The sequence below is a fragment of the Sinohyriopsis cumingii genome, chromosome 1 (assembly GCF_028554795.1).
Source record: "Sinohyriopsis cumingii isolate HCF-2022 chromosome 1, ASM2855479v2, whole genome shotgun sequence".
NCBI classification, from domain to species: Eukaryota; Metazoa; Mollusca; class Bivalvia; order Unionida; family Unionidae; genus Sinohyriopsis; species Sinohyriopsis cumingii.
The window spans coordinates 98213699-98233039 of NC_142961.1; the positions used below are offsets into that span (position 1 = coordinate 98213699).

Sequence of the window (19341 nt, forward strand, 5' to 3'; positions counted from 1 at the left end):
AACATCTGCCTTGTTAACTATCATGACTTCGGCCAATGTGGGTATGTGAGAAAGTTTGCCAGTAGCTTTTCGTGGGTCGGTGGTTCTTTCCGGGGGCTTTCCCAGGTTCTTCCTCCACCATTAATACTGGCAGCCATGTATAGCCTATCATGTGCTGAAAAATGGTGTTAAACCCTACAACAACAACTATCATGACCATGCTGATCAATAACCAATATCTTCACTTCAGATCAAGTTGGAATCAACAACACAAAAAACGGCCGTCTAACCTCTCCATCCTTTACATAGCCAAGCCGGTAACCATGTTCATACTGGGTTTCAGAAGTATCAAGCATGGCAAACTTTGTGGCACATGGCAAATTATCTACCAGTCTGAAGAAAAAAAAGTTTTATGAATTTGATAACAAAATCATGCAAGCACAACAACAAAAAAGTGCATATGTTATAAGTTTTAGCAAACATAATACCCATTCCTGTCATAAAATAAACCTATATTTGAGCACTGGAGATTGTAGAAAACGTACTGATACTTAAATAAGGCAACTCACAGTACTTACAAGACATGTATTAAATTCATTTCACTCATGACTGCTGTCAAACTAGAAGATTATGTAACTAATCTAGTAGTTTCTTAAACAGTATATTTTAATTTCTTCAGATCATGTCCATCTTATAATGCATGATGAAAATACCAAGCTGGTGTATGTAAAGTCGATGTGGTTACTATTACACAAAAGTACAAAATATGAATAGAAAGAAGGCAAATATTATTAAGAAAAGTACATTGTAAAATAACTGCATAAAGTTTAAGGATCAGGAAATGATGTAATGTCTCCAAACTGGTTTTCAACAAGGATCTTTGTTTCAGCAGAATGATGTAACTCTAAAGCAGTATCATTGTGAAATAATTTTCCACGACAATTTATAAAAGTTGAAATCAGCATTCATGTTATACCAACATACCATTACAATGAGAGATGACATGCAAGGAAAATAGCTGAAAACATTTAGAAGCCACTTAAATATCAATACCTTTTCATCTTGCACCATAACTTCTCCTTAGTATGAAACTAATGAAGTACTAAAATAAAATATTATGAAAACCTTAACCTTTGAAATATCAGACATTTATTCATATATACACACAGGTGAACGTAATAATCCTTTTTAATCCTCTCTGCAAATTCTTTACTCTCCTCTTCTGTCAGCTCAGAAGGTTCTTGGGGAGATTTACACAAAATCTCACATGTTTTGTTAAATCCAAACTTCACCTGAAAGTAACAAATGAATCAACGAAGACATCATTATAAAGAGAGTACTGAAAATTAAATGCATTCTATATGCTAGTAACTATGTTGATCCATGTTAACTCATTAACCCCACATGCCATCTTTTTTTTTTACATGTCATGAGGATGTATCCTACTTGAAAGCTCTGTAATATCAACATTGCTTACAATACAACCAAGTGGGTGGTATTACAGAAAAGCAGACAGACATAGTTCTATAATGATACCAAATAATACAGACTTTCTATTTGCATAAAAAAATACAATTTTTAAAAGCCAAAAATTACCAGTTACAGAACTGGAGTTTATGTCTGGATTTTATATTTTTTGGCCTGAGATCTAAAGAATACCAGCCTGAACTGTACACTGACTAGCGAACCTTTGCAAAAGGTAGGACACATTTGAGATTTTGGCATAAAGGTTGGGTTGGCACAAAAATTGTGGGTCCAATACAACAGTTGTCAATTTGGTAACAAAGCATATTATTGTTTTGGGGAAGGATGTAGCAATCATGTTCAGTCTCCTCTAGCAGGAATGAAAAACATAATAAATAGTCTTCTACTTGACCGTAGGTCACAATTAACCTATAAAAGACCTATTACCTAATGGAAAATTTCATTCTAGAAGGCTCCCAATGTATATAAGGTAAAATCTTAGTTAAATTATAATTTAAAACGTAGGAAACAACAGGTAGACCTGGCATTTCATGGGAAAGTTCCAAAGTTCAAGACTTAGTTTGAGATAAACATATTGTTTATGAAACCAAAGTCAGGTCAAATAGCAAATGAATTTAATTTTGGACAAGGTCAAGTCCAAAATACAATTATCCACTGCATATAATGAATTTGAAAAACAAAATTAAAAAATACTAACAAACAAACAATGCAAATTAAATATACACAACACTTTAGTATTATAAGGAATGAAACAAGGAACTCCCGAACAACTTACTGAACTAAGAGATATAAGTTCACAACTCTGAAAGCAGTAAGCTCTGCCTGGAAAATATTCAACAGATTCTACATACTGGTTTTCCACAGGCTGAATCATTTTATGCGTTTTTTCTCTTATATCCAACTGATACCAGTATGCTGAATTATTTGTACTGTGAGAATAAAAATGTAGAGGCTGTTTACCATATGAGTAAGCTTGGACAAAAACATACCACAAAGCAAAGCCAATCATGGTCAAAGAACATCTGAGGGCGGGATTATTAGCAAGGGAAATTTTTGAGAGATCCAGAGTTTTCCATGTCCCATTTTCAAAGATCTTCACTACCTGAATCAACTTTTACAGCCAAATAATTCCAGAGTTATTTCCCTTTCTTCCCAGAGACTAACAAGGTGGAATAATGTCAACATAATTATTATAAGTACCTCACATGTCTTATCATAGAGAATGCAGGTAAATTTACAAAAGGTGAATACATCCATGATTTTCAATGTACTGCTGAGAAAGAATCCAAAATAGTCAATGGATATTCACAATTAATTTATGGGAAGGTCTTGTGACTGGGAAAGATACAATTATGAAATCTGAGGAGTTGTCTTAGTTAGAGCCAAATGAAACTTTTGTGGCAGACAAAGGTTCTAATATATCAGATATCACAGCAGAGGGAGCAACCTGAATATCTCTCATTTCAGGGGGTTTGGGAGGGCAACAGCTTTCTCCATGGGAAGTAGATCACATAATGCATCTATCTGAATACATGTAGAGCATCATATTGGCAAGATTAAGAATTATTACATTCTTTATGCAGCTATTTTTCCAGTACTGCTCTAATAGCAAATCAAAATGTAAATTAAAAATCATTTGGTTTTCAACATACTTCTGGCCACCACTTTTTCCTCCTGCTTCAAAGTCATCTACCAATAATGATCAAACATAATTCTGAGAACCCAATCCTACAACTGGGAATTCTTCATGGCCAAATGAGTATTTGGTAGAGTTTCTAATACAGAAGCATATGGTTTCTAACCTCCCATACCCCCACCACTCACAATTTTCATTGGAATTTAATTTTAGATGTCCCTTTACAACACAATGAAAAATCAAAATTGTGAACCTATAAAATTATTTTATTCTTGTTTTTAAGTTGCCTTTTCAAATAGCAGTGGCAATAAAAGTTCCTGTCTTCTTGGTATAAGAAACTGCAGTTTTTATAAAAATCCTAATAATGAAAGAAATTTATGTTCATTCGGTTACTATAAAATAATATATGATGCATTATAATAGTTCTGTTTGTTACTTAGTGGCATTTTTCAAGGTGCCCTATGACCATCTAAGCACCAATACTTAGTTTCATATCAATTAAGTTCTGTGTATCCAAAGACATAAATATTTCAGAATATTTACAGATACAAGTCGACAAGAATAATACTGCTCAGTATTTAAAACTGTATTCCCACCTGAATGAAAAAGCATGAAATGGAATGTCGTAAAATGAACAAGATTCAAGTGGCAGCAGCAGTTGCTTTGCTACGATCTCCAGATAACTTTACAAGATTCAATGAGCACACTAAATTAAACCAAACTACTGGGAGTATCTGGTAAGAGAAGAGATACAGTCACCTTTGTCAAGAATACTTAATCTGATCAAATGCACTTTTATATTGGGTAAATATTTTCTACAAGGTGTACATGTTCAAGGTAAAACAAAATTTAAAAACGACAAAATTCTGTAGTATTTCTAACACAACGAAACTTACATCATAAGCTGTGTTCACAATTCTATCACCTCGCAAAACTTCACCTGTAAATAATGAATTACGTATTTATTAACATTGAATGGCAGCTCAGCACAATAAGGACTAGAGGGAAAGGCATGAAGAAATATAATGAATTCTGGGCATAACAATGTCCTGGAGATCAAAAAAATTTGAAATAGCTCTTGTCTGACATTTTTCCATGAAAATTAACACTGTGGATAGATCTGTGAAATTTAACATGAAAACATTTAAAGGAATTACCAAAAGTTTTCATACATAAAAAGACACTGATACACATAATTATTCAAAGTCATGAATTTTCTTTTTATCATTTTCAGTTCTGGTTTAGCTGTCAGGGGCTAATTATTGTAAAGTCTATTATTTATTATAACTTAATTACAGAGGTTCACTTACAGGATTTTGTCAAATTCATTAAATAACCTTCCACACTTCATCTACCAGTGTTTTGTGGCTGTCAGGTATTTAAGAACTGAGAAAATATAGAATCATAAGGATCATCCTGTGTCTCACATGTCAATTTACCCAGCAGTCATTTCAGCTCATTTGTCAGTCATGCCCAGTTATACCAAAAAAACCTAAGGGACCATCATGAAATCATATGTAAAGATACCAACGGGTACCCAGTTACATGAGTACCAACCCATTGATAATAAAACCCAGGTAATAAAATGAGCAACCGGGTACCTGTTAAAAAAAGTATTCCAAGTTCAGATAGACATACAGAATAATGACTACAGTTTGAGGCTGGTGTCGTGTGCACATTTATTCATATTACAGGGGCTCATATTACTGCTTATAATTTACTTGCATAGCTGCCAACCTTCCAGGCTCGCAATTAGTGAAAATAGGGATAACAATTAGTGAATTTGGACATGAATTTGTGAAAAATACCACGAAAATAACTCCATCCACTATGACCGTCAATACCACACTATATCAAGATCATAATATAAAACTAAAACACTACATATATGCAGAAATATATCTGCATTTCTATTTATTATGGTATTCATAAACTTCACATGTTCTTGTGGTTATTTATCAAGACATAATACTGTGGCAGATTTGAACTTCCTCAATTGCTTGATCGTAAATTTATTTTCTAAACAGTTCAGACTTCTTGCCTGCTGGTTGATCTTGGTGACTAAAATTGCTGCTGATTTTCTGCAGCTAAGGAGCCCTAAAGTCTGTCTTATTTTTCCTCACTAGAGAAAATACTCTTTCACTGTCACTGTTGCTGTGAGGAATGCACAGGAGCTGCAGTATTTTTGGTTCTTCCACATGAAAATTTGGAAGCGATCTGCGAGTCTGGGAACATTTGTCAGAACAAATGTTTAGCATGGTCTCCAGCTGATACAGGTAGATTGTGTTCAACAAGAAAACTCGCAAATAATGCTTCAGCATTGGTAGCTTACAGGTCTTCCGCCAATGGCTTAAAATATTCCAGAGCTGAAATCCGTGAATTCTTAGTTTTCTCAACTTCTACGTGTTTTTTTGCAACTGATGTGCTTCATACTTTGTCTCTGCCACCATGCCAATACTAAATTTGTGGCACACTGTGTGCAAAAAGCATGATGTATATCAATGTTTAATGACAGAATGGCCAATTTTTGTTATATTCCAAATTAAACTTACTTTTTGAGCAATCCATTTCTTTTTCCTTGGTGGTGAAGCCATTTTCAAGATCTTACATGTGATGCCAAATGGGAACTCAAATAAGTGTTCATGACGCATGCGCGAGGCAAAATTCTGGTTAGGCCCCAGTTCCTCTCAAAAGCATTTGTTGTAGTTGTAGTAGGGCTTAACGCCATTGTTCAGCACACGATAGGCTATACATGGCGGCCAGTATTAATGAATTTTTCACTTAAGTATCTAAATACAAGGGAAATCTTTGTTATTTAATAACACTGAAAACAAATATAATAAAAACTGACCATGTGTGTAAAATATGGTTATTTTTTCATTAATTTTACTTGAAACAAATGGGATTCTTGAATATGAAACCACTTGTCTTAGATTCATTCTATTCTGATACAACATATGTAGTGGACCAGTCTAAATTGAAAATAAATGGCACCTGATATCATTTTAAAAAAAGGGACTATTGATGTGACTTATGTTATATGACTGAAAATGTTAGAGAAGATGGATGTTGTTAAACTTGAAAACATGTTGCACCAGACTGTCATTAACACATTAACCCAATGGAGGTTTTTGTCATTTTCATCAGAAATTCGAGTAGGAAACACATTTTGAAAGCTATTTCTGAATACATCATAAAACACCAACTTCCAGGTGATCTTCCAATAACATACTGCCTAGGTGTGTTAGAAACATCACTTTTCATTGGCTATTTGCCTCGCGCATGAGCAGAGGGTAAAAGTAAAACGGACTTATTTTCGTATCGAGACCACTCTTTATTCCAAATGCTCATCTTATCCTACTTTTTGCAAAGGTTCATCTGTCTGTTCCAATTCATACTGGTCTGCCTTAAATCTGAGACCAAAAAGTCTAAAATCCGGACACCAAATTGGATTCCGACCATGGGCAAATCTTGGGTAGAAAAAAAAATCAATTCCAAAAAAATGAGATTTTACCTTTGTATTTTGCAGTGCAACTAGAAATTCCAGATTATTTGATATCATTGTAGAGCTACATCTGTCTACCTTTCTATAATACCACCCACTTTGGTGTATCATACATGACCTTGACGCTACAGAGCTCAGCAGTAGGCTACTACCTCCTGCCACGTTAACTCATCAAGGGTTAATGTGTTCAGGGATGAACCATGGCAGGTCGAGGATACTACAACAGTCATCATTTGTGAACTTTACAACTATTTGTGTGTGTGTGTGTGTGTGTGTGTGATTTTGATTTTTAATTTAGCTTGAACAATTTTTCAGTCATATCGCTATGATGGCTGCAGTGTGGCAGTTTATAGTGATGTCTAGCACGGGGGCATCATGCCATAAACATGTAGCATGATGTCCAACCTAGTCACATTATCCTGACACCAGGCCGACCAGCCCTAACACTAACCTCTTAATGCTGAGTGCTGAGCAAGACAGCTGTCAGTATCATTTTTGTAAGTCGTTGGTATGACTCAGTCACGGATCGAACCCATGTTCTCCTGCATCCAAGGCAGACACTCTAACCACTAGGCCACCAGAGCGGTTGCGACTAGTTAAAATGAGTGTTATGCATAGATAATTCATCCATTTCTTTTATGACTATACTCTTGTATTAACTACTAATCCACATAGATTTAGCTGATTTGTGACAAAAATTTTAACTGCAGATCCAAGTAAGTAGCAAGAATAAATGTAAGTTAAAATAAAATAAATATGTATATTTTTCATAAAGTTTTCTGTAATTATGGTATAAAATATATAGATTGCACTTTTTCAGAAGACGCTTTGTTGCCACTTATATTAGTAATAAATTACGCTTATACCTCTCTTGGGGGCTGGCATGTCTGAACCTACAATAAAGCAGTTCAGGTTAACATTTAATACAATTTCCATTTGATCGGGTACCATGATAACCAATCATTATGATTGACTGGTACCCAGTAGAAATTCTGACATTTCTAAAATCATATGATACCCATTTTAAAGGACACAAATCTGATGATATCCATTTTAAAGAATATATATATATATATATATATATATATATATATATATATATATATATATATATATATATATATATATATATATATATATGAGATGATATCCATTTTAAAGGATACCAACATAGATCAAAAGATGTGCCTCATAATAAGGGATGTTTCACTATCCCCACGTTTTACCAAACTCTTTAGAGAAAAGATGGAATTATGTTCTCCTGCCTGTCCTAATGTAGTCTTGTAATCCCATGCCACTCTTGCATCATGAAAGACAGAGACTTCAACTGTAGGAATATGATTCAGGATGGTCTGTACAAATGGACCAAGGTTTTGTTTGTTTCCCAAAGGTTAAAACTTGAGGGTTGTGATGTTTTTGCATATAAGAAGCGAAGAGAAAGGAGGATAACGACAACTAAATGAAATGATTATACTGTTTTGCTTCATATTTGTAGTTGTACATGAATTCCATGAAGCAACATGTATACTGCCATAAAGAACTGTGCCATGTAATATATGAACCAAGTTAGACTGATCTATAATCTTGAACTTCTATTGCAAGCTGTTGAAAAACTAAATCAATATTTAAACTTGGGTCCCAAATGTTTAACTGGGACTGCCATTATTCATATTTTTAATATTTTATGTCCATTTTGTATGTTCGACAGAATAGGTTTACCTAAATTCTCAGTCTTGTACTTGATCCCTTCGGGGGGATGGCAAAAGGCAAGAGAATAGTACTCATAGGGCAGCTGTGTTTTAACACTGGTCATCTTCACTGCCTATAAAAGAATCAAAGTTAAATACTAACAACACATATTAGATTCCATATTCCATAAAATACATGCATGTTACTGATTTACTGTTACCGAAATTTTAGAAACGGATTATAACAAAAGGCCCAAATCGGCATGATATCTCTCACCTGCTTACAATACGTAACAGTTGACTGTTTCACTAAGCAGGCTTATATAGTATATCAAGGACACATCCTATGTAAATTATTTCGAAATTTTTTTATCATGCTGATGTTTTCTATTGTATTATATCCTGAAAACAATTTTTGTCCTAAAAATCATAATTAATATGCACAGTCTCTTGCCCATAACCGAAGTCATTCAGATCTTGACAATAATAAGCCTTGTAGATTTAAAGTATGGTTTCAAAGTGGGGGGGGGGGGGGGCTAGCAAGGTCAGCCACTGAGATGCAAAATCACCTCATTCATATGCAGGGATCCTGTTTACCATTGAAACAGGCCAAGATCTTGATGATATTCCAATTTTGATCAAAATCAGATTAATTATGGCTTCCTGAGTGGTATCTAGCTAAGCCAATTACATGTATATATCTATCTCATTCATTACTGACATGTCCATGATATTAATGATACAGTAATCCCCCTTATGAACCCCACCCAGACCAACTGCCACCCAGTTTCTACAGCCAGAATCCCTTGGCACTGACAAGTTTTATATTCAAAAGTACCACTCAACAAAGGCAATCCCTCTAATGTGACCAGCAGCCAGCATATTAATGCAAAAATGAAAAAATTTACCCTCTCAAATGACAATATTGTATTTTAATACATGTCCAGAACCAATATTTAATTCATACAGTATAGTAAGTAATCAGGTTATCTTTACTGATGTCTGTTTCCCAATCTCAGGTCTTTGTTAATAAAATAAGTGTTTTCTAACGTACATATAGCACTAAGGTTAATATTATATCATTAATGCTGACACTTACAGGAAATGGGGTCAACAATGCTGTGATATAATTTTGGGCTTCACAAGTGGTTGAGTGTTTTCTCAGATGATTATGAGTGGATGTAACTGTCAATATCATAACATAGTCAGCATAGACTAAATATTGATTTTGTGGATTCACTCACAGTGAGAAGTTAACTTGCGAACACACTTATAACATGGGGTCAGGCATTGATCCCATTTTTTAAACCAGAAAATACTCCCAAAAATTGATTCCTATTTCTTGAACTTGAAATAAAAATTGCAATCAAATTTGGTAAGTGAAACATTGATATATTGCTTGTTTTATGGTCAAAAATGATAGATATGACCTGGAAATTTTAATCAACATTTTAAAATTATCAACTTTTAATAAGAAGTCATATAATTGGTTACATTTCCTTTCCAAACATCATTCTTTGTACACCGTAATTAAAGATATTTAAGGAAATTTTATTCAGTGAAATTTGTGTTTTAATTCTATCTTTCAGTTCCACTTAAGTGTTATCATCGTAAATGCAATGTGTATTTAAACGTAAAATGTCTAAATCTACCAAAACAGCTATGTCCGTAAGTGTTTCTCTGAGAACCTAATTTAGTGTGGACCATGTTTTCATAATTGACTTGCAGAAGTATTTGTTGTATTGTTGCACTGAATTAAAAGCTGTCCTCCTTTGTATTATCATGTTAATTATGTCTTTTGAATCAAATGAAGGAGGTGGAATTAAAAAAAATTAAAAGGCACGCAAATCTTACAAACTTAAAAGTCTAGCGGACCCAGGTCATATGTCGGGTGAACTCACTTAAGTTGATCAATTGCACACTGTTATAAATGTTATTGTGCATGTAACATAAACTACTTTAAATTAACTGACTCCTTCATAACTAATCAAAGATAGCAAGGCAACCAAGCAAAACGAATACTTCATAAAATAAAGAGCTTGGTTTCACAGATACGGACCATTGTGGACAAGTGATTTTCAGAGAATTTCTGAACCTGCACTTAGAGATATCCTCAAGGATGGTAAGAAGTTTCACTATTACTTTCAATGAAATCATGACATCAATATTGTACTAATTGACCGATACAAAAAGTGAGATACAACATAGGCATTTGTCTCACGAAATAAATGTTGTTAGTTTTATAAAAAAGGAATCTTGTTTGGTGGTGTATCATCAGTTAGTCTAGTACCTGGCTGCTTTGACTCTCAACTTGTAGTATAATATTTAATACCATTCTGGGAACCAGGCTAATTGACAAAACAAAAAGCAGTGACGTAATGCACAGATGTTTTCGTGTACACGTGAAGGTTGTTGAAAACAATTGGAACAATCTTTGCATGTCAGACATTTTGAAAATAAATGTTATTTATACAGAATAACAAACAACTTTATTACAAAAAGCACATTATTAACAATTATTATCGACGTGATTGTAAAACAAGGATTCAGTCATTAAACTGCCCAGTTCCCTACCTCCCTGCAGATTTCTCGATGTATAAGCTAATTTTTTTTCAATTTTTGGAGGTCCCTGGGTAACTCGCGCCCTCGCTTATAGTGCGGTCTATGTTTGTGGACCCCATTATGCGCGAGTTATTGAGGAAGAGGTGTATATGATTTCCAGAGCGGAAACATGCTCAGCTAATCAGATGCAATCTCAACTCCTTCACAGTATATTTATTTCCAATGCCATTTAATTTCAGTTTGCAACAATCTTCTATGTCTAAACATATATGTGAATATTATGATGGTTAAAATTACTAAATAACCAAGTTTTAGAATCATCTTTAATTGATATTTCAGCTGCAGAATAAATTGTTTGTCTTAGATTCAGTGTATAAGAAAATTTTACCATTGGTGGTTCTGAATATCAAATTGAAACAGGTCATATTAAAATCAGAAATGACAATTTCCACAAAAATTATTCTAAATCAGCTAGCAGAGGTATACCTGAAATCTACATGCAGTACAATGGAGTTTCTATTTAGTCACTGTTTTTTTGGACATCACCTCATTCCTTCAAAATATACTCATCAATGTAGGTACATATGTGATCTTCATGGAATGAGAAAAAGAGAGAAACGAAAAACCCAAGTGGGTCTGATTATATCACTCACCCATCATACAATGGTATAAAAGGCAAACACAATAATAAGACTGATGCATGTCGGGATAATTTCCAGCTATTTGGTAGCAATTGGTGGTATCTGTCATATTAACTTGTTTCTACTTTGAGTAACCTCAGCTGGACCAGATGGTGCATTGACATCTTTTGCACGGTGGTCATGCTAACTGTCAAATAATCACATATTGGTGTTTTTTGTCAGACAGTTTTGAAGGGAAAGCTTTTTTAAAATATATTATTAACAAAACCATACAAGTTAAGTATCATTTGTAGGTTTTCCACCTGACTGGCAAGAAAGCCACACCACTGCTAAGGGAGCAGCCTGGGACATGATTCTGATAATTCACACATGATACATTATAAGCAGCAAAATGATAAAGATTGTAATGTATTCAGCCACAGCACAGTTATCAGTATCACTGCTGCCATACCCCAGCAACACTAAGCTGTGTTTTTACCCGTTTGGAAAATTCTGTAAACATAATGTACTTGCATTCACTCTGACCATAATTTCTCTTCTTATATCCAATAAAAATCCACAAAATTTTCACCAATTATTCCAAATGAACTTGTCTACACAGTGATGTATTTATTTCCTATTTGTCCAAGTCTTTCACAACTTATTTATACGCTATTTACAAAATTATGTGCAACATTTTTAGAAATATGTCATCAGCCCTTAATTTCATTGAAATAAACCAGGAAAATTTAATCTGTGATATGGTTTGAAACATTTTGAACATAAATTTACTTGGCATTGTTCACATCCGGTTTTTGTTTCAGATCAAACTTTGTTCAGTGAACACATTTTGCAGGTTTTTTTGTTGCATGACCACTGGCCAATGCTGACCTTGCTGAATCAGGGATTGAACTTCTTTTCTTTTCCTTTTACCTACAAATCCTCCTAGTAGTTGATGTGCAAGATTCATTCTAAACTCCAGCTGGGTTATAGCTCTTTCACTGTTGTTTTTGGTGATGATATTATGGTTCCACGATTCTTTCATCAGCAAATATGAATTTACTATGGAAATGTCGAAAGAAAACCCCCCAGATACTTCCACCATTTCAAGGAACTTCTACCAGTGCTGTAAGTTGCTCGCATTTGATCCGCATGGTGTACTCCATTCATGTACATGTTGAACAGTTTGACTGGGAGTGGACATGGAATATCCTTGATGGAACCATCTTTCTGCTTCCGGCTAACAGATGTGGCCTCACAGTATAGTGATATTCTTCTTATCATGCCAAACTTTAACTCTCCTTTCTGTTTAATTATGCTTTGGCCCTGTTCATTCAGCTTTACTTTTTGTAATCCAGATGGAAGACCCTATAAATCTGATTGAACTGTTCCACAGCCATATGTACATTTTTGTTGAAGCTGAAGAAATAGGTCTGGAGAGGTAAAACAACTGTTGGTTTAGACATTGTGTCCAAGGCAAAGCAAAGGTTCCATCAAATCAAGAACAACCCTTGATCCAAGATTCAATTCTGGATTGTTGTCAGTCCTTCCAGTATAAACCTGAAAGTCCCCAACATATCCATTATGAAGATCCGCTCAAACTCACTTTGATGCCTTTCTTGGTCGGTTTTAAAGGCACGTACAGCTTAAAGCCCAGTCGTCCTGAAAATCCAATCATTGTTTCGTCAATGGACACCTCACAATGTGGGTTGTATTCTCTAGTGCATGTGTTGCGAATACACTCCAATAATGGTCAGATGTGGGCCAGTTTGTCATGACCAGGTGTTCTTCGAGGTGGGTTGTTGCTGGTGTCAGTCACATGAAAAAATGTCTGTGATTTTCAAATCTTGCATGACTAAATTTCAGTTCAATACAGGAAGGGTGGAAAAGTTTGTCCTTATATCAGGACATATCTTGGGCTGGTGCTGGAAGGACTCCCATAACAACACAAGTCAATCAGAGCTTTTATCTCGTCTTGTGTTGTTGGATACCATGTTTTGTTTGGTGATACCAAAATGCATTTTTGGGCATAAGCATTGGTTTCGTCTGCAATGTCGGAGTATAGTTCCTCGTGAAATAACAAATGAAAGAATCAATTTCTCATTTTTCCTTGTCCATGTTCGTTGTCGGTCTGGGATTTGGTCCACTAAAATCATCGATTTGGACAGGCAGAAGAGGATCGCTCCAATCTGCTAGATCCATTATAACTCTATCATCATCAGTATCAGCATCCTCTTTTTCTGACAACTCAATCACAGAAACTTCTATGTCCAAATCTAAATCTCGCAAAATATCCAACTGCCAAACATATCTTTCTTCTGCTTGCTCAATATTTTCGAGATCAAACCCGAGAAACTCTCATTTTCACTCTCATCGTCATCAAAAATCACTCTAATGTCCACCATCATTTACGATTTTTCATTAACAGAACACGTGCAGTGAAACTGCTCTCAATTAGTAACCCTTGGTTTCTGAACAATTCAAGTTTGCACAAAGGAAAGTAAAATCATTTCTAATTGGTTTAATATTGGTCTGATTCTTGAAAACAAAACATTTGTAACCAATCAGAGACATTGTATCTAACACACATTCACCACGACTGGAGACAGGATTGGCCAATGAATGCAGTAAACAAACCATGACTACAGGCGGGATCGGCCATTGAATGCAGAAAACAGATCATGAGTACAGACGGGATTGGGGCTGAATGAGTTATGGTTAACTATACAATGGTATTTCACAATAAAAATCATTATTTGAAAATACATTCTTTGTGAATGCAAATGATAATCTTTTTGCAAGCATGGGTTACAAAAGTATTATTAAAGCAAGTTATTGTTGTGTATACTATTTACCCTACAAAGATCAATGAACGTTTGTACCAATCATGATTACATTTGGCAAACAAATAGAAGCCTGGGTGATGAATAAACACAAATGACAGCAAGCAATAAACTCATTACTTAAACACACCAACAGGATATCAAATACATACAAAGGTTATTTTATGACAAAGCAAGCCAACCACAAAGACTGACTTTGGATTCTTTTAAATGTACAAATTTATTTTAATATGAAGTCAGATGACATAAGAATGACAACTTTGGTTCCTTTGAAAAATGTTTAAGTGTGCCGATTTCTTTCTCTTTTGTTTTTTACAAAGTTGGCCAATATAGGGAAGCCAGCATTGATACCTTTTTACCTGTATTAATGGGAATTTTAGAAATAAATTGAAAAAATGGAACAGTTTTGAAAGCAATACAATCTAATGTGTTGTGCTTGCATATCGGTAAAAGGCTGAACAGTAAATTAGTTTTCAATAGTTTCATCTAAATGTTCCCTTTCCATAGTTAATAACATTTTACTTTTTGACAAAAAGAAACATGTACTTCGTCTTGTGGGGATAAATGAACATTATTTCCGGTTGGCATCCCCACATAGGTGGGAAATAGTAAATATGGGGAAGTAACAGAAATGTATAGTTCTATTTTGAATAATCAAATTATTCTTTCTTCTTTATGCCTGATAATTTTTTTATTCTTTTTGTGCGAGTATAACTACTTCTAATCACGTAATGCAAATCTGATGTAAAAGAAAAATGTTATAGTATGGCCAGTGACCTTTAAACCTGGTTGCTATGGAAACTGCACCACTATAAGGGAAGTCACTCTGGACTTAATTTTGACTAAACATGTCCTATCCGACTCAGGTTCAGCCTTCCTATGGTTGAAGTCAAAAATATGCATTCAATATGGTTAGTAAGAAAGCCACAATTATGTCAGGGGACCTACTCCAGACAACATTTTAATAAAGCATGTACTAAGAAAAATTCCTATTAAATCTGAGAAAAAGTCATTTTTGGAGAACTTAAAATTAGGTTGTCCATATTGGTTGCTATGGAAGGCACCCCAAACATTATGCTATGGAACATTTCTATAATGTTTGACTGAAATTAGTCTTGCAGTTTTATAGTTTGAATTTGAAAACTTATCTGATGACAGATGATACAAACCAGATGCAGAGCTATATATAACACAACTGCCAGGTGAGCTAAAAATAAATTAAATGTTTAAATATCTCATTTAATGGCAGCTCTTCTTCATAAATGGGAAATAAAAGTAGTTCCAGAAGTGATATCACCATTTAGAATAATTCTGACTATTTCTGCAAGTTACAAATATGCCTCAGGTATATATCAGCATAGTTATTTACAGAAAAATCACACCGTTTTTTGGGCAGATAATTCTCTGTAAAATGAGAAACCCCCAATTTATTGGGACCACCTTGGCTATTTCTAGAATTAGACTGACTATGGGACTGACCAAGAAGTTACATATGAAAAAATAGCTGAATGCATTCATAAGTTCATTGTTAATCCTTGTTTCATAAATAGTCAAGGTGGTTCACATAGCTGCTATCGACTGGCATGATCCATAAAATTGACCTCCAAGTTGAAACTGATGATATGACCATGCTAGTGATACTATTTTTTAATGTCAGTGAGGTCATATTAATTTTTACTCACAAATACACATCAATATCCTATTATCAAATATATAATAAATATGCCCAAACCACGTACTAGTTTTATGCCTTAATAAAAAAAATTTCTTCAAGGTGTAAAACGACAACAACAAAATCTGAGAATCTAATCAGTTTCAATGGCTAGCCCATTTCGTGGATAAAATGGCTACATGCTGGCATACCAGAAAAAGGAAAGTCTGATTTGTTTCAATTTTTTACCTTAACTTCTACATTGTTCCCAATCTTAAATTCCACTGGGGCAACTCCAGGCACATAGAATCCGAGAGCTGGTGGCATGAACACTTGAATAATACCAATAACTGACAGCAGCATCTGAAATGAGATGAATACAAATCTGCAAGCTATCAATAAATAATCTTTTATTACTGGAAGAGAGAAAGCAAGGAAAAAAGTGCTTTGTTTACTAGCAAAAGATCTGACATGAAATGTAACTGTCTGACGAATTCATTCGTGTGAACCTCCTGGCCAAGAAAGTTTTCCACCCAAGAAGAGGGGTGCCTACCATCCCACCATCACTCACTGAAGTCTCCAGCATACTCAAAAATATTTAAAAAATTGCCTAACAGAAATTTTTCCCATTTTTTTAATAAATTTTGCTTCCAATGTACTATATTTATGATAAAGACTTCCTATGATCATGTGAATGTCAACCACCTTACCCAGTGAGCATGATCCTTTAATTGCTAATTCAAGGGACAATAACATAAAAGTACATGTAATCAATGGTGTATACTATATGTAATCAGTATTAATTTGGAAGGGAATACAAATTTTAAAGGATTATGACTAGATTAATAAATAGCTACAGCAGCATAAAATAACATTACTTGGATTCTTATGGCAATGATGGTTTGACCTTGGTGTTTAAAGTTTGTCAACATGGCTTATTCTGTGTGTGATTGATGTTACTTAGAAATGATTAACGATTTAAATGGATTATAAATGGATCTGTCTCTGTCATTACTAAAGAGCTCAAAAAATATGTAAACGTGACTTCAGTATTTCAAGCCTGTTGAGATAATTAAGCAAGTGCTATCTCCCAATTATAAAATGCCAAAATCTAAACAAATCAAAATCAAAATTTCAACAACAGATGGAAATAAGAATTTCAGTGGTTGGGATCAAGCTCAAATGTACATGCAAATGCATTCTTCCAATCTTGTAGGGTAACAAAACTCAACATTTGTTTTAATTTAATCCTATTTTTTTTAAATTTAAAGGACATTTTTATTTTAATGAAAATAAGTTAATAGATGTAAGCTTTCAATTCATGTACTAAGTATATACATAATTTATACCTGAATGTGATTAAAAATCAAGATTAAAACAATTACAGAAATTTAGTTAAAACATGAAATCTATACATCTACATATTACATTTTTAATACATATTTCTGATTTAGGATAGGTGCTTTGTGTTTAACAGTTTGTAAACAAATACAAGTTTTCCTGCCTTCTCAGTGCCAAGCCTGTTCTTGGCCTTGGAATTAACAAATCCGAATGAAGAAAATATGCATAAAGACAACTACTAATGGCAACTGCCCACAACAATTGGTTGCTCAGTTCCATGATCTTACTGTCCAAGTCTTTTGACACATCCTTTGAAAGTATAGGCTTAAACGATTTAGGTTGGCCTCTCGCGTTTACCAATGTTAACAAGTGGATTGGATGCTGCTGACTGCAGTACTTCATATCACAATTCGCTCACTGTTGAGGTTCCTACACATGGACCTGGGATCATGCATAATGATATGGAAGTGAACAGGAGTGAGGGCCTTCTTGGCACAAGTCTTGAATTTGTTGATCACACATTGCTGTTGTAAAGGTGCGAGATCCATTGCATGCTTATGTGATATATTAACTGATCACTGATCATGCAGCTGTTACTCAGTACATCAAAAGCCACTTCAACTGGCTTCATTCATTCAAGATATTCTACAGCATTCTTTTTCATACCGAAGTTCTTCACCCTGTCAGCAAATCCAGTATTAATAGATTCCATATGCTCCAAACACACTTTGAGAAGAGTGGACCCAATCTTAAGGTAGGATTTGAGGCAATCAACAACAGTATTCCAGCAACTACCTTGTGGAATAATAAGCCGCTAATTAATGTTCAAGAACTTCCAACACACAAATGAATTACAATTCGCTGAGCAGTTCTTTCATCTGACGTGTTTATTTAGAAATTAGACTTACATTTTGAATGCTTTGATATTTTAATGTTTAAACACATAATTACAGTTAGATGAACAGATCCAACATGTGATTTTTTAGGCTCACATTCCGAATGTAAGATATCCAAATGTTATTTTTGGTCATAAAATATGTGTAGTTTATAATATTTAAAAAATCCTGTGGATGACTTTTTTTGTGATTTGTGATTCTTTGGGGAGTGATTTAATTCATCTGATTTTAATCAAACAATCCTTCATTCTTCTAAGGTTAAATTTAGAAAGGAGTCCAAAATTCAACTGCAAAAGCACAAATCTTGCGCAGTTTTGACTAGCAATTAACAATAGGAACCTCCCCCCAAAACAGGAAATAATTTAAACATCTTGGTGCATTCAGTAGAATTGTACTAACTTTGCCATATTTCAATGCAGACACTGAATGGACATTTTATAGGACAATCCAGGCTGACCCAAGAGGCAACCAGGATCCAGTAACTACACACATTTCCTAAACTGTTGTGATCAACAATGATGAGGACTGCCACTAATATAATCCAGAAAATGATCTACTATGAAAGGCTAAACATGCTGCGCTACATAAAGGAAAATATGAAAGACAAGAAGTTACATGTAAAAAAAGGGGCCCTGAGTGGTACAATACATATATCTCAGCCTTTTCTCTGTATCGCTTACATTACTAACAAGCATGGTAATAACAATATCCATGTAAAACAAGTTTCTGATGAAACCATGTTTCCATTAGGTTTCTTGATGCTTTAATTGAGTCTGATTCAACAAATTTATACAATTTATATCCACAAGGATACTTCTCACTATTGATATTGATGATGAACTGTCATTTGGTAGGAAAAGGTTAAAAATTCTTGAATTTTTCAATAGACTGTCAGGCGTCATGGATTTTCTCCCTTGTTTCCCCTATATTTTAAGCATCTAGTATCTGAACACTTTATTTTATGCAAGAAACAAGCAAGCAAGCAAGCAAGCAAGCAAGCACCCTGTCAATTATGACAAGTTAAACTTGTTTACTGTATTTGTTTACACTCTAATGTGCCGAGTTTAGTTCATTTTGTCTTTAGTTTAAGTAGCACCAGACAATAAAATTAGAGATTACTCATACATATGCAAAG

General features: G+C 34.4%; 1 protein-coding gene across 1 annotated transcript in view; it reads right to left on the reverse strand.

The window, feature by feature from the left end:
• Positions 1-19341, reverse strand: part of LOC149807411 (transmembrane 9 superfamily member 4-like) — an 82958-nt gene that overhangs the window by 53366 nt on the left and 10251 nt on the right. The window contains exons 2-6 of the mRNA XM_089966494.1: positions 16219-16332; positions 8325-8427; positions 3997-4040; positions 1147-1271; positions 270-372 (exon numbers count right to left, since the gene is read on the reverse strand). Of these exons, the coding sequence (XP_089822620.1) occupies positions 270-372; positions 1147-1271; positions 3997-4040; positions 8325-8427; positions 16219-16332 (489 nt within the window). The remainder of the gene's footprint in view (positions 1-269; positions 373-1146; positions 1272-3996; positions 4041-8324; positions 8428-16218; positions 16333-19341) is intronic.